The 17,117-nt window shown below is 46.9% G+C and overlaps 1 protein-coding gene across 4 annotated transcripts in view; it reads right to left on the reverse strand.

Annotated features, from left to right (window-relative positions):
* Window positions 1-17,117, reverse strand: part of LOC140706095 (mannan-binding lectin serine protease 1-like) — a 99,874-nt gene that overhangs the window by 24,822 nt on the left and 57,935 nt on the right. For all 4 annotated transcript variants that reach the window (XR_013543231.1, XM_078389722.1, XM_078389721.1 and 1 more), the window contains exon 9: window positions 1,107-1,244. Coding sequence is in view for 3 of the 4 variants with exons in the window: in XM_078389722.1 (XP_078245848.1) it covers window positions 1,107-1,244 (138 nt within the window). In the remaining variant the exon portion in view is untranslated. The remainder of the gene's footprint in view (window positions 1-1,106; window positions 1,245-17,117) is intronic.

The raw sequence follows: 17,117 nt of genomic DNA on the forward strand, positions 1-17,117 counted from the left end.
GTGGTTCGGTGGAGAGATTTGGAGGGAATGGGGAACAATGCACATTTTCGGGAGGAAAATTTTGTAGCTCATCCTCCCACGACCTTGTGGTCTTCTTCTCACGTGTTGAGTGACACCTCCCAGACAATGAGCTCTTGGACATTCTCATTGGGGATGATGGGAGTTGTGTTCCAACCTGTTGGTTGACCTTTTGTTGCGGATGCCTGTATCAGGAAGGCCATTGCAAGCATTAAACCTGAGGAATAACGGGCCGCAAGTGAAGATACAGGATGAAGCCACGTACATAGATACAACCAAGGTCTGAACATCCCTCAATGCTCTGGAACATCACAGAGGTTTTAAAAATAAATTGCAAAGCTGGGGTGGTTGTGGAGCAGGGGGGGTCTGCTGGTGGCGTCACAGGCAAAGGCCAATCAGTGCTTGCTACAGCCTGCTCAACCACACCGAACCCCACAAAACAGCCCCCTCTTTCCATCTAACAACACTTTCTCAGATAGAAAAGCATATCTTATTTGTATCAGGAAATAACCAGTGGTTTTCTGATTCATCTTTTGTGTTCCCTTTCATAGTTTTTCGGAGCTATTGGTAGCTAAAGCTGTGAACTCCCTAGAGTGGCCTCGGCTAGATGGGTGGTATACTAACTAACTAACTAACTAACTAACTAACTAACTAACTAACTAACTAACTAACTAACTAACTAACTAACTAACTAACTAACTAACTAACTAACTAACTAACTAACTAACTAACTAACTAACTAACTATTGGCTGTTTGTCACGCTAGATACTTTAAAAAATATGTTTGTAGTTTGCAATCTTTTTGGTGCTTTTAATAATAATCTTAGAACTGCAGAGCTGGAAGGGACCTGTGGGATCATCCAGTCCAGCCCCTGTCAAGGAGGCATAGCAGGGAATCGAACTCCCAGCCTCTGGCTCCACAGCCAGAGACCTATACTCCTGACCTGTCCAGCAGTTCAATGTAGGTTGTTGGCTCTCTGGGCTCTCAGGAGGAAAGGCGGGATAAACTGAATAAATAAGAAATCATGATTGCACCTTGTCTGCGTCCCCAACATGGTGGCCAGATCGCCAAGCCCACCCTGTCTCACCTGTGATGTTGGGGACCATCTGGTAATATGGGTGCTGGCAGGAATACTGGATCCGTGACTGGTACGTGGTCAGGTTGTCTGGCGTGGCGAAGGTGACAAAGCCGTGTTCCAGCGTTGGCGGTGTCTTGCAGTCTGCAACTGGAGAACCAAGCAGATGGTAGGAAGGTCAAACCACAGCACCGAGAATGTGCTTGAGATTTCCAGCTGAGGAGTGGAAAGACAACCACTCTATCCAGCTGTGACCTTTATTGTCAGGATGGCTCATGCAAAAAGGGACAAACCGACAGATTTTTTTTTTAAACTGAAGAGTTTTTTAAAATGCGATTGTCTCTGCTTTGTTTTTAAAGAAACTTTTTTTTAGTAAATGATTTAATTTACTAATTTTAACATGGGACCCCTATGGAGAGAAGGGTGGCATATAAGTAATATAAAATAGATAAATAAATATAATATTTGGGTTTTTTTTTCCTGCTTGCTGCCATGGGTGGAGTGGAGCAGCTGACTCAGATGCGGGGTCGAGGAAAGAAATCCTTAGAATCAGAATAAGAGAATAATGGAGTTGGAAGGGGGCTATGAGGCCATCAAGTCCAATCCAAGAATCCCAGCTGAAGCAGACCGGACAGGTGGTTGTTTTAATATTGTCTCGAAGGCCCCCAGCGGTGGAGTGCTCCCCACCTGCCCCCTTGAGGTCATGGGTTCTATTGTCGTACTGCTCTAATAGTTAAGAAGTTTTTCCCGCCCTTCCAAATTTTTTGCTCCAGCCCAGCTGCTTTTCTCTATCAGGTGCCCGGAAAAGACAGGGGGGCCCGAGCAGGCAAGGGATACAGGGAGAACCCACAGCTCCGTTGTGGAACTCATATATTGCTTAGAGAAGGCACCAAGTTTAATCTCTGGAATCTTTGAAAATCAGAGAGCTGGAGGGGAGAAAGATTTTCTTGACCCCAGATGCTGGGGAGCTGTTGTCTGTCTGAGGACCTTAAGCCACTGAGCCATCCAGCAGTTCTATCTTGACCCAGGTCCGGTTCGAATAACTGCTGGAAGACCTTTTCACTTCGGACATTCACAGGCTGCACCTCTTTCAGGTCCTGAGCCGTGCCTCGCGTTTTGAGTCCCTTAGATGGCAAACGGCACTGCCCGAAGTGTCAAGAATAATTTCCAGACCTGGCAGAACAAGGTTTGTATTAATGAGCATCCATGATTGTACAGGTGAGCAAGAATGCTGAATCATGGATGATGCAATGTATGCTGAGTCATGGATAAGCAACATCTGTTATGATTGGCTATATGCTAATATGTATAAGTATATATATGTGAAGCTGAACTGATGATGTATTTTTCCTCCTACCACTGATCTATTGATGTCATGCTGCCAGTTGGAACTGCTATATATATTGTAAATATACTTTGGTGTTGAGAGAAGCTGCCTCCGTACATGTGAGTTATTTGGACTGCCTGGACTGGACAAGATTCTGTGCCAGAGACGACAGCCTTATGCGCTAACACGAAGCCCATACAATAATGCAGTTATTGATGTTGGTGCCAATTAGTGCACTCTACTGCTGGTGCTGCATATGCCCATCTAAGGCTCCTGGAGACATGGAAAGCCCATGCTTGAGGTGTCCCTCTGTGCCATGACATCAAGAGCAGTCTGCGCCTCTTTGCCATAACCTGGTACAACTGTTGCTCTGGAAGCGAATCCAAAGATCCTGGAGTGCAGTGTTTTTCAAAGCAGGGAAATCCACATCACCATTAGCTGCTACCTCTCTACATACTTGGCTCAGTAATACAATGGTGCCCCGCTAGACAGTTACTCCGCATGACAGTTTTTTCGCTAGACATTGGCTTTTTGCGATCGCTATAGCGATTTGCAAAACAGTGATTCCTACGGGGGAATTTCACTGGACAATGTTTGGACCTAAGCTTCGCAAGACAGTGATTTAAACAGCTGATTGGCGGTTCGCGAAGCGGCTTTCCGATGGCCAATCTTCACTAGACAATGACGATTCTTCCCCATTGGAACACATTAAACAGGTTTCGATGCATTCCAGTGGGGAAATGTTTTTCGCTAGACAATGATTTAGCTAAACAGCGATTTCAGTGGAACGGATTATCATCGTCTAGCAAGGCACCACTGTATTAGGAGTGAGAAGGATCTTGGAATTATTGTAGATCAAAATCTGAATAGGAGCCAACAATACGATGTGGCTGTAAAAAGAAGGCAAACGTTACCTTAGGATACATTAACAGAAGTATTATCCCCAAATCCTGTGATGGATTCGTTCTCCTCTATTTGGCACTGGTAAGGCCTTACCTTGAGTACTTTATCTGGTTCTGGACAACACACTTTAAGAAGGATGTTGACAAATTAGAGCAAGTTCAGAAGAGGAGGAAAGGAAGATGATCAGGGGGCTGGAAACCAAGCCCTAGGAGGAAAGACTGCAAGAACTGGGCAGTTTAGCCTTGAGAAAAGAAGAATGATGGGAGATAGGATAGCATTTTTCAAATACTTGAAAAGTAATCATGCAGAGGAGGGACAGGATCTGTTTTCAGTCGTCCCAGAATGATTGAAATGATGGGCTGAGGCTACAGGAAGCCAGATTTCAGCTGAATATCAGGAAAAACACTTGTTAGAGCAGTACAACAATGGAACCCATGACCTCAGAAGGCCTTCAAGAGAAAATGGGACCGCCAGCTGTCAGATCTGCTTTGATTTGGACTCCTGCCTTGAGCAGGGGGTCAGACTCGATGGCTTTTAGAGGCCCCTTCCGACTCCGTGATTCTTTGATTCTATGATTCTATGTCATTGCGTGCCCTGGGTGCTAGGTAACTGATGTTATGATGACCCCTGGACAGCCACAGGAAGGGCACCGTGCTGGGTAGAAAAGATCAGCGGGAGGACTTCTGAGAAAAAGAAATGGGTTTGGATGGTGCCCCCCCCCCCCCCCGTGTGCAGTTTCCATCCTCAAATGCTGGTCTGGCATTTACGTAGCTGGGCAGATTTCTAGGAGATGCTGCGGGGTACCACATTTGGACAGCCGGTTGCTGCCAGTGACAAGCACACGTTGCCACAACTAGTGGCAATGAGCAGCATGTCCTTAAATGACAGGTGTATTATTGCACCCGAGGCTTTGTATGCACAAGGTCTGGATCTGTTCTAAAAAAAATCCCTCCGGGAAGGCTCTGTGCTTTGCTTCCGAGGAATTAGGCTCATTAAAGAGGCATGATGTGTCCATATGGGATGTGGCCAGGCTAATTGATTCCCGTTGTCTGCAGTACATTGCGTCTCGCTGCTGCTTGGTTTTAGTCGCACAAGAATCTCTGCTGTGCCTCCCCTGAGGGTGTATTTTTTAGAAACCGACGGTGGTTATTTTATCTTTCCGTTGCACAGTTTAACTCTCCTGTTTTTGCAAGCCCTGAAACCATTCTGGCAGTTAGCTCGGGATTTGAAGACCTAAAGGAACATCTACTCTTGTACCAACCTCACCACACTTTTGAATTCTCCTCTTAGGCCCCTTTCCAGCAACATTCACTGTAGGTTAAAGAGAGAGGAGAGAAGACCATCTCTCTGCCTTGTAGAATTGCAAGGTTGGCAAATGAGTTTGAGTCCCTCTTAAAAACAAGCTTTTCCCTCGCAGAAAAAAGGGTGAGTTTCAAGTCACAACTGTCTGTCTGTCTTGAGTTTGCTATATTCTCATGCACATAGATATCTGCTATTACCTAGCTTAGAGTCTGGTCACACAGCAAAAAACCCTGGGATTTGATCTGGGTTAAAAACCATGCTGAGTTTTGTGTTCACACAATAATTCCAAAGTGCATACTGTATTTATTTCCCTCTGGGTCATATTATTTTCTTAGGAAGTGAGTTAAAATAAGTAGCCACCAGATGGCCATTTATATAAGCACACCGTTTCATTAAGACACTTAAGCCTACTGTGAACGTTACAGCCAGTTTTAAAAGGGAACATTTCAATTACTCAGTAGGAATGCAAGAAACAACTAAAATAAAAACCACATGAGTTGGCTAAAATTAAAATTTGACATATTGTGAGTTTTTTGAGAAATGTAGACAGGCTCTTAGTCTGTGATTCCTGAGCAGCTGGAGTTGTTCATCTGACTATATCCGATGGCAGTGTGCTCACTCCCAACTGACTTAATTGCTCTCCATGATACTGCGATACAACCCAATCTAATTGCTAAGGTAAGGACATGGTTGCAGTTGCTGGATCCCTGATAGGTTGGGAGCACCCATATGAAAAATCCAGGAAGGCGACAGAAGCAGTAAAAGCAGTTTAAAATAATGATAAGGTAAAGGTTTCCCTTGACATTTTTAGTCCAGTCGTGTCCGACTCTAGGGGGCAGTGCTCATCCCGTTTTTCAAACCGTAGAGCCAGCGCTTGTCCGAAGATAGTTTCCATTGTCACGTGGCCAGCGTGACTAGGGAACGCCATTTTACCTTCACACCAAAGTGGTACCTATTTATCTACTCACATTTACATGTTTTTGAACTGCTAGGTTGGCGAGGAGCTGGGACAAAGCGATGGGAGCTCACTCCGTCGCGTGGATTTGATCTTACGACTGCTGGTCTTCTGACCCCGCAGCACAGGCTTCTGCGGTTTATCCCGCAAATAATGATAGCAACCCACCAAAAGCAGGGGAAAACTCTGACACCAAACAGAATCCTCCAAATGTTGAAGAGCATCATCAATTATTAAGGGAAATGCCTTTATCCTGCCCTGCCCTCAGCACAGCACTGTGTGCTCTGATGCACATCCTCTGTGTCTCTGGGGTGGAATCAGGCTGGTGTCAAGGATTGGAGCCCAGCAGACTGTGGCCAGCTTTTGACTGCTTTAGGGTCTCGGATGTACAGTTGCGCCAGAGTTTGCTGACGCGGATGCTTTCTTTTGGTACTGCTGCTGCAACTGATGCTTCCAAATTAAGGTTGGGGTGGTAGAGGAAGGATGCCACCACCCCCACTGCCAGAGAAAAGAAGGGCCCCATTTAGCATGTGTGCATGCGCATGTGTGTGCATGCATGTAAGCTGTCCAGTAAGCCTGCCATGTGCATGCCCACACATGTGCAGATAGAGACAGACAGACAGACAGACAGACAGACAGACAGACAGACAGACAGACAGACAGACAGACAGACAGACAGACAGACAGACAGACAGACAGACAGACGTCCAGATCAAGGTTCCTAATGGCTTCCACCCATATCTTTGCAGTTCTAACACAATGATGGTGATTAGTGTCCCTATCGTTCAGATCGTACAGAGGCCGGAATGCTATTCAGCTTTTGTGACATGTTGAGCTGCTGCTCAACATCTGCATTCACAAAAGCTGTTGCAGGGACCTGATAAGGCGTAACCAGTCGCTCTCTCTCTCTCTCTCTCTCCTGATGGCTCCTCCTGACATCCCCAAGGCAGCTTCAGAAATTGCAGTTCCTCCTGGACAAGATACTGGCCGGTATCTTTCTTTTTCAGAGAAATCCAGGCAGAAAACCATCCTTTTGAAAGCTTGTGGGTCTAATTACTGGGAGGAGGCTCTCTCTCTCTCTCTTTCTGTGTGTGTGTGTGTGTGTGTGCTTGCGAGCATGCCTGTGTGCAGACTGAAACACTTGTGAGAGAAGGAGCCACCTCCAGTAATTACGTACATTATGAGAAACGAAAAATGTTAGCAGAAGCTTGCCGTCTGGGGAAAGGCGGCTTGGCTGGCAGGTAGAGAGACATTAGCAAAGGGCAGTGCATTGATCGGAGTCCCTTAATAGTGTTGTGTTGTGTTCCTTTATTGGAAGAAAGGCAGCATATAAATAAAGTCCATCATCATTATCCTAGAGGGACAGCAGTGACCTCAACCTAGTCCGTCTCACTCAGTTTGGCCTTCCTCGGAGGGCTGTTATCAGGATAAAGCACACTATGGAAAAAATTATTTTTATTGCTCAGAGGGTTGAGGTCTCTGGCTGCGGAGCCAGAGGTTGGGAGTTTGATTCCCCCCTGACCCTCCTTGACTTGGGCTGGACTGGATGACCCACAGGGTCCCTTCTGGCTCTGCAGTGCTAAGAAGATGACGGTTTGACTTATACCTCCCAGACATTGACCCCCTTGCCTGCATACCACTGGCCTTGCTAATCAGGGAGTTTTGAGGTGTGTGTGATAAAGTAAGCCCCCATATCTAAGATTGCCAATCTCTGGGATAAAATGGGGTTTAGAAGAGTTAAGCAGTTTACATTTAGCTCACTGGCGAGGAAGTAGAATATTGTGAGTTCTGTTCATGAAACAATGCATTCAGTTAAATTAAATACATTTTCAGGAGTAAGGGTGGTTAATGGCAGTTGCAAAGAAACCATACTTTTTTTCTCTCTCTCCTAGGCAGGACCAGGCTGGGGAGAAACAGAATTTGCAAGGACCCATTTCATTAAAATAAATTGGCGGATTTCTTCCAGTGCTCCAACTCAATATGGCTCTTTCTCTCATATTCCTCTCCCAGCTGAGAGAGAAACCTGCCATCATTTACCCCCCCCCTCTGCTTACAAAGTGTCTCGTCTTGCTTTTCCTGTTAAGCAACACATTATTTGGGAAGAGCAAAGAACGACAGAGGAGTGCTAGGAATGATAGAAAAAGTGTGGGAAGAATGGGTCAGGGGATCACACGGGTTTCCAGAAACATAAGATTTCCATGGTGCAGGACAGGAATTTCCAGAGACCCGATATCCCTTATCTCAGCTTTGTTTGCTTTGATAAGACCTGGTCACAAAGGCCGTTGAGAAAGTGTGTGTTTGTGTGTCTGTTTGAAGAAGAGAGGAGATCCGGCCAAATTGCTCCATGGACTCGCCCACCTTTGGACCAGAAGGGCCAACGTGCTGATTGCAGTGGGAAAAGATCAGAACAGATGTCCTTCTCTATTGATGCCTCCTGATGAGTGAGAACTGCAACAAAATTTTGCAGCGTAGTCTCACTTGCTCCAAGGAGGTCTTCAAAGAAGTACAGACAGTCTGGGTTTTGTGTGTGTAAGAGAGAGAGACATGAAAGGGGTATCGAATGGGGGAAATGACAAAATACTGTGCTACCTTAATCATTAACAGATTTGTTTCAGTGTTAATTTGGGTGGATCAAAATCCACTTTCTAAGAGGAACATTCTTTGGCCAGGGTTACCTCTCATCGTTCCCTCTGAACAGAGTGTTCCACCCACCTCTTACAGTCTGTTTTAGTTTTTCCAATACCCTGATGTTGGGAAGGTGTGCAGGCAAGAGGAGAAGGGGATGACAGAGGACGAGATGGCTGGACAGTGTCATCGAAGCGAATAACATGACTTTGACCCAACTCCAGGAGCCAGTGGAAGACAGGAGGGCCTGGTGTGCTCTGGTCCATGGGGTCATGAAGAGTTGGACACGACTTAACGACTAAACAACATAGTTTTTCCAACAGTCTCTTGTTATTCTGTGGCAAGCGAGCGCTCAGTCGTCACCCAGAGTTAATTTGTGATGTTGTGCAGACGTAGGCCTTCACCCCCATCCACACAACGTATTTCTGAATATCTTTCTCGAAATCTTATGCAAACTGATGCAGTGGGATATTTTTTTCTCCATCACAGAGCAAGAGACAAAGGGTTTTCCACACACTCAACTCTGTCCTTTGACAGAGAGAAGAAATGTGGTTGGTGAGAAGAGATTCTATTGTTCCTCACCCTGGTGAGACACAGAACACCTTCTCTGCATGATGGAAGTGGGTTTGTCCACGAAAGCTCACATTAAAATATAGCAGTTAGTCTTGTAGGTGCCACAAAAGTTTTGTCTTTTGTTTTTACCTAATATGCTAACCTGCTCCTTTAATTGATTTTAAAACATGTACACCCCACCTGTTGTACATTCAGATCAAAGTGGCAAACCTGAATCTTCTCCTCCCCCACTTTATCCTCACAAGAAGCCTGCAAGATAAATGAGGCTGAAAGAGGCAGCTGTCATGGGTTCGTGGGGACTTCAGACCAGATATGTGATATTTCTGTTCAGCCTCCAAAGCGGGACATCACGTTGGCTGGTTTTTGTTTCTTAGCTCTCTATGGTTTGGATGGCAACCCTGCCAGCTCTCACGCCTCTGAGCTTGCTGTTAGAATGCCTGGAATCACAGAATGATGGAGTTGGAAAGGGGCCCCGAAGGCCATCAAGTCCAACCCTCTGCTCAAGGCAGGAACACAAATCAAAGCAGATCTGACGGATGGCAGTCCAATTTTCTCTTGAAGGCCTCCAGCGTTGGAGCGCTTACCACCTCCTGCTGAGGTCCTGGGTTCCATTGTCATACTGCTCTGTTAAGAGGCCTTTTTTGATATTCAGCCGAAATCTGGCTTTCTGTAGCAGGAGTCCATTATTAAATTGTCCTGCCCTCGGGGATGATCGAGAACAGATCCTGCCCTTCCTCTGTAGGACTACCTTTCAAGTCTTTGAAAAGTGCTACCCAATCTCCCCTCAGTCTTCTTTTCTCAAGGCTAAACATGCCTGCGTGCTCACTGGAAGGACAGATCCTGAAGCTGAGGCTCCAAGACTTTGGCCATCTCATGAGAAGAGAAGACTCCCTGGAAAAGACCCTGATGTCGGGAAAGTGTGAAGGCAAGAGGAGAAGGGGACGACAGAGGATGAGATGGCTGGACAGGGTCATTGAAGCGGCCAACATGACTTTGACCCAACTGCAGTGGGAGGCAGTGGAAGATAGGAGGGCCTGGCGTGCTCTGGTCCATGGGGTCACCAAGAGTCGGACACGACTGAATGACTAAACAAGAACATACGTGCCCAGTTCTTTCAGACTTTCCTCCTAGCGCTTGGCTTCCAGTCCCCTGATCCTCCTTGTCGCCGTCCTCTGAACTTGCTCCAGTTTGTCGGCATCCGCGTTGTCCAGAACTGGACACAATACACTAGAGGAGGCCTAACCAGTGCCGAACAGAGGGGGATATTTTAGAGCACAATTCCCAGCATGGTGGGTCAGAGTGCCGATTTCATGCATGATTACTCTTTAACAACTAGGAGAGGACTAAGGGAAGTGAGTGTATCTTGGCCGCCATGGAAACGGCAAGCGATTGATAACTACTCCCATAAACCCCGCGGGCACATCACGCATGCCGCCGACACGAACGAAAACGGGCAATTTTTAGAGCACAATTCCCATCGCTGAGTAAGCGGCACCTCTGCATTTTTTCTGCACGAGGGGGCTGTGCTCGGCGTCCTCCAGCCAAGAGGAGCAGATGGGCTGGGATGCGTCATGTGAAGAAGGCTCAGAAAAAATAGGGGCTGTTTTTCTTCCCGAGAAGTCCCCAGTGTCTCCTCGCAGGAGAAAGTTTGCTTTGCAAGGGAGGCGACAGCTTTGAGGAGTGGGCCAAGCAGATGGCCCCTGTGCGGCGCTGACGTGTAATCTTTCACCACCTCCAGATGTCTGGTGGAAAATCCTAAAGCTCTAACCACAAGTGCCTTTACTACAGTCTCTAAATGATCCCCAGGGAATCTTTCCCCGTTTTAGTAATAAGCATTTATCGGCATTATTTCCAACTTTGTTAATTTTCTCTCGCTAGGAAGGGAACGGACTCCCCCCTCCCCAAACGCTGAGTTCTACAACCCTGGGCATGAGATATTGATCCTATTGCCCTGTGTGGTGTGTCAGGCTGGTGCCACGTTGATCCTTTTTCTGCAATTCCTGCCTTACTCTTGTTGTTTATCGCTCTCTTTCATTATAAATGTCCCATTATAAATAGACGTGGTGGCACTGCAGATTAAACCACAGAAGCCTCTGTGCTGCAAGGTTGGAAGACCAGCAGTTGTAAGATTGAATCCACACGACGGAGGGAGCTCCTGTCACTTGTCCCAGCTCCTGCCAACGTAGCAGCTTGAAAGCATGTAAAAATGCGAGTCAATAAATTGGTACCACCTCGGTGGGAAGGTAACGGTGTTCTGTGGCTAGTCGTTCTGGTGACGTGAGACAAACACTGGCTCTATGGCTTGGAAACGGGGATGAGCACTGCACCCTAGAGTCAGACACGACTGGACTGAATGTCAAGGGGAACTTTTACCTTCATTATAAAGCCTCTTTTGACACTAGGGCAGAGGGAAGCAAGCTTGTCCAGCTTCCTCTCAATATATGCCCATGGGGCGATCCAACCTTCACACCTACTCATTATGAGTCTCATCCTCCAGCACTATCACTTGTTTCATTTTGGACTGTTTTCAAGGTAAGAGATATTCAGAGATGGTTGCCCATTGTCTTCTGTGCAGTACTAACAAGAGTCAGCCTGAGTGTCACAGCTCTTATCTGTAAAAGATCTTATGCCAGTGTCATTGCCTATTACTCCCAGGACTTTCTCTGTCTCTATTATGATTGGCAATATCCATTTTGATCCTTAATCCTGAAGAGGGTGGATGCATCTTAGTCTGGTGCCTCAGTTTTGACCATTCTGCCTTGGATGACCCTGGTTGGAATCCAGGCTTGTCATGGAGTCTGATGGTATTCCTCTCATTTTCCTCAACTCATTCAAACCCACTCATTGAGTTAAGGTGTGCACCCCAAGACAGGGGGATCCTTGTGAGAATGGTCCGTTTATTTCCAGTTTGTTAATTACGTGGTGTCTAGTTGGAACTTAGAGTGAACCTAATAGTTCATGGAAGGTCAAAAGTGCCTTCACCATTTCTACACCCCCAGGAAACGTCCATGACTGAGCAGAGATTTGAACCCAGGCCCCCTGAGTCCTAGTGCTTCCCACACTGGGTACCTTATTTATCTTTATTATATGCATTTTTTTTTAAAAAAACCAACCTGTTTTTCGTCTACAAAGGCATCATTTATCTTGAGACTGCAAAGTCTGCTCAAGAATCTTTAGTAAGGGACTCTCTTAAGAGTTTTAAGGAGATCCAGAGGTCTGCCAGTTTGCCTCTGTCCACAGGGTGAGGCTCTCCAAGGCTACACTTCAAAGCAAAAAGGATGCACTTACTTTTATAGAGGCTATGCAGGCTCTTCTTTGGGGAGGGCCTTCCCTTCTATATAGTTGTCATATGGTGTCAAATTGGAACCAACTTTATAACGACCCTAATAGGGCTTTCAAGGTAAGTAAGATGTTTAAGGAGTGGTTTCACCAATTCCACTCCTCCAGCAAGTCTTCGTGGCTGCGTGGGGATTCGAACACAGTCCTCCTGAGTCCTAGTCTGTCATGCCATCCACTAGACCAGGGGTCATCAGCCCCTGGTCCGCAGCCCAGTGCCGGTCCGTGGGCTTGCTGAAACTGGGCCGCGGATACAGATCTCCATCCCCTTGCACACATGTGCAGTGGGGCATGTCGCACTCGTGCGGTGGGGCGTGTCACTCCCACTGCGCGAGTGTGACAAGCCCACCACATATGGAGCTTGCTCCCCCCCCCAGCCAGTCCACGGCCCCAAAACGGTTAGGGACCGCTGCACTGGACCACACTGGGTACCCTTCCCTTCCCTATATTTGATAATTTTATCTTTAATAATTTCCTCCACTAGTTTACCTACTGCAGACATTGCGCTAACTGGTCTGCAGAATCCTGGATTCTAAAGCTAACCAAAACAAACTTTAGCCACCCTCCGGTCCTTAGGCACACCAAGACCAGCCTCCAAAGGTGTTACATGTTTCATTAGAGTCTAACAGCTAGAAGAATGGGAGTTTCACATTTCTGACGAGGGTTACCACCTGGACCCAGTGACTTTGGGGTTTGTTTTCAATTTGCCCAGAACTTCATCTCTCGTCACCAGCGCTTAACCAGTTCTGAAGGGTCTTTCCTGAAAACGCCAGTCCAAGCAAAGTTAAGCGACTTACCACATTATCTGCCGTAAAAACAGGCTTCCTTACCTTTCTTTAGTGCTTGTTGGGCTCCTTTGTCATCAAATGGTCGTCCAACTGGTTTTCTAAGTACCCACCTGCTCCGGATGTGTTGAACAACAGATACATTTCCCTAAGCTTTTCTCTCTCTGATGGTTGTTGCTGATTTTTTGGGCTGTTTGGCCGTGTTCAGAACACAGACAAACAGCCCGAAATACCTACAACTACCATCGGATCCCTGCTGTGAAAGCCTTCGAGAAGACATTTCCTGTCTCTCTTTAGGTCTGTGATAAAGCCAAACCTTTCTGGTTTCCAGGAACCTCCTCTAACCCACCCACCCCCCAGGTCTTATGACTTAAGTTATGGTATGATTCAAAGTCAGTTTCAAGCTATGATGTAAAGACTTGATAGAAATATGTTGCTCTCTGTGATAGAAGGTGCCAGGTCGACACAGCCAAGAGGCATGGCTTAGAAATGTTATATATATATTTTTACTACAGTTCCCCAAATCCCCCCAGCTGGCAAAACCAGTAGCCATGCTTGCCGGAGGATTCTGGGATTACCCATCAAAAAGAATGTTAAGATACTTGCAAACGAAGGGCCACCTCATTGTCAAGGTCTTGCTAGGAAATTGAGGAGAGGAGAGATTTGGGTTTCACAACCGTCACTGGTGTGGACTGTGTGAGGGACCTCTGGGCGCTTGCATAATTTTATGGCTGAGCGGCTGAGGTGCAGTGGGAGAACTCTCTCTGTGGATGACTGCTCTGTTTGAGAGGGTACCCTATGAGGTTCTGGCCCTGCTGGTCTGTCCAGCCCAACATAGGTCTCCTCTGAAGGGCAGAGTATTCTAGAAGCTTTGACCAAGACCAGCAGCTCGGTGGTCAAGTGCCTGCATTGTGTGTGTGAAGGATCCCTGGTTCAGTCTCGGACATCTCCTGATAAGGGAACTTAGGGTGCAGTGATGGACAGGGCCGGGCAGCTGCATGTCTGGCAGAGCATCTTATTTCCAGCTGCATGTCTGGAAATAGGATGCTCTGGGACTGCTGGTGAGATCATGCTAGGCTCTTAGGGTGCTTCATACTGGAGATGAACCCATTTTCTAATTCATGATAGAAGACTCAATGGCTGAAACCCAGTAGTAAGTTACAAGCAGAGTAGGCCCATTGAATCAGTGACTCACCAGAGAGCAGGACACGTCATAATGGGCTCAAGTTACAGGAAGCCAAATTCAGATTGAATATCAGGGAAAACTTCTTAACCGTTAGAGCAGTAAGACAATAGAGCCAATTGTTACATAACAGCACTGATGTTACCTGTCTGTCATGGGTTTGGAGGGAAAGTTCCATCCTATGGGGAGTGGAAGGCGGGACATCAGGAGGAGGGGCTGTACTGTATAAATATGTGATGCCTGTGTGGTGAAGAGAGATGCTGAGACAGACTGTGAGACACTGGGTTGGGACGAAGCAGCAGCTGGGGAAGAAGAAGCTGTTGTGGGAGTCTGGGTGTCTGACAGGGTACTACTGTGTGTCAGAGTACCAGCCTGAAAGGTTCAGGGGTCTGTGGGTTAGCCAGAACTGATGGGTTCAGGGTCTGTGCTTTAAGTTAAAGGTTCTAGGTGAACCAAACTGTATGCTTGTGTGTGTGAGAATAAGCCACGTTACTTTATTTTATTCACCTGATTGTTTTATTTACCCTGTTTGTATTTAAAATAAACCTTATTCTTTTGTTGTTTAAAAATCCATCCCTGGTCTGTGTGACTTATTATAGGGAATGGTTGGTGGCAGCTTAGTAACTGTGTGATAGATCCCAGTAGGTCTGGGTTTGTCACATTGATTGGTGTCCAGCGTGTGGGATACGACTGGTCCAGTTGTCCAGCGGTCCAGCAAAGCCTTGGCAGGTGTGCCCAGAGCAAGGGGGGTCTAGTCAGGGACAGTCTGAGGCGCGTAGGTAATCTTCTAGGTGTACCTCACGGGGAGGTGCGCTAGTAGAAGAACGTGCCAACTGGGGAGACTTAGATTAAGGTGCTCTGAGGCAGCCTAGTTTTGGCGGGAAAAGCTGAGGAAAAACTGCGTAGCAACAGCGAGCTAGCTTGCCAGCTGAGAGGCCCAGCAGAGGGGGGTAGGCTCTGACTCGATACTGTTGCAACTTTAGTGCTGAAGAATAGCAGCAATCTCTAGGGAGAGCTGGTTCTGAGGTAAAAGGAAAAAAGTGGTCGTTTTATTTTGAGGCTTGACTTTTTAAAGCAGCCTGTTCTGAGGGGGGGTATGCCCTTGACTCGAAGCCAAGTAGCAGACATGAGTGAGGTGAAAGACCCCCAGATTGACCAAGGTTCTGAGGATGAATTTGGCTCAGTGCAAGGTGACAGCACAGGAGAGCAGGACCCAGAACTCAGAAAAATACTCCTAGCCCAACAGCATGAACTGAGGGTGAGGGAAATGGAGGAAAGATTAGAGAGAGAAAGAAGAGAGGAAAGGGAGAAACAGAGACAATTTGAATTGGCATTGGAGAGAGAGAAAATGGCGTTTGAATTAAGAAAACTGGAACTGATGAACCAGAACAATAATAATAATAGGGATTCTGAGGGAGGCCAATTGTCTAAGGCTGACCTGAAGAAATTCCCTGTGTACCACAAGGGAGATTGTCCTGAGGTGTTCTTTTCCTTAGTGGAAAGAGCGTTTGTGGACTTCTCAGTAAGGGAAACTGAGAAGATGACCATCATGCGGTCTTTAATCAGTGGTAGCCTGGCTGAGGTTTATGCCGAGATGCCTGAGGAATTGATGAAAGATTTTGCAGAGTTTAAAAAACTGGTGTTTGCCAGACATGGGATAAATGCAGAGCAGCTGAGACAAAGATTCAGGTCCCTCACCAAGAAACCAGAACAGACTTTTACCCAAGTGGGGGCCCAATTGGTGAGGCTGCTTGAGAAATGGCTATCGCAGGAGGGAATAGAGACCTATGAGCAGCTTAAAGACTTGATAGCCCTGGAACAGTTCTATTCAGTCCTGCAGGGGGAATTGAAATTCCAGGTGAGGGAAAGGAAACCGAAATCTGTGGCAGCAGCCGCAGAAATCGCGGATTTTATCTCCCAAATAAGAAAGCCCTTGGGTGAGGGGAAATCTGTAGGTAAACCCAAAGAAACCTACAGCAAGTACTCTCAGGGACCAGGGAAAAGCCAGCAAGGGGGAGGGGCCCATGGTGAAGGGAAGCCCTCAGGCATGAAACCAAGCCCTCAGAATTTGGAGGGAAAACCGAAACAAGAGGAGAGAGAATCCAAATACACTAGAAAATGTTATTTCTGTCAGGGAAAGGGTCATCTAATCTCAGTGTGTGAAAAATTAAAGCAGCTAAAAGGAATGGTGCCTCAGAATTCTAGTGGGACCAAGCCAAAAGCTGTGTTCTGTGTCCAGAAAGAGCAAGGCTCAGTGTCACAGAGGGAGCCTGTTGCCATGGCTACTCAGTCTGGGACAGCTGCCTCTGCTGATCAGGCTGAGGAAAATGGTCCTCTTCTGGAGGTAAAGCGCTGCTTGCTGATAAAAACAGATTCTCAGTTGTTTGAGACAGCAGGGGTGGACGTAGGAATACTTGACCGTCAGTATAGGGGGCTGCGGGACACTTGTTCCCAAGTAACCCTATGCCATCCAGATATCATCCCTAGGGAGTTTATAATCCCAAATGAGAGCATGAAGGTGGCAGGGATTGAGGGGCAGATAATCTCTCTGCCAGTAGCAGAGGTACCTGTCAACTTTCAAGGCTGGAGGGGAGATTGGCGGATAGCGATTTCATCTACTCTGCCAGCAGCCGTGCTCGTGGGAAATGACCTGGCTGAACATGTGAAACGGGTGCTAGTGATTACACGCTCACAAGCCACCACAGGGACAGTTCAGGGGGGTAATGATGAGCCAGAGACGGAAGCAGAGGGAAGTTCAGAAGCTGTGGTGGAAACCTTAACCACAGACAGCAGATTTGGACAGGAGCAAAAGGCAGACGCCACTCTCCAAAAGTGTTTTGAACAGGTGACGGACGCCCAGCTAACACCTGAAACCCCAGTGAGATTTCTGGAGAAAAAGGGGATTTTATATAGAGAAACCCTGAGGAACATCTCAAAAGGGGGAGATGGGATCAGAAGTCAACTGGTGGTACCTGAAAAGTATCGCCCCATGATCTTACAAAGGGGGCACTCTGACATGTTTGCTGCACACTTA

This window comes from Pogona vitticeps, chromosome 3 (assembly GCF_051106095.1).
Source record: "Pogona vitticeps strain Pit_001003342236 chromosome 3, PviZW2.1, whole genome shotgun sequence".
NCBI lineage: Eukaryota > Metazoa > Chordata > Lepidosauria > Squamata > Agamidae > Pogona > Pogona vitticeps.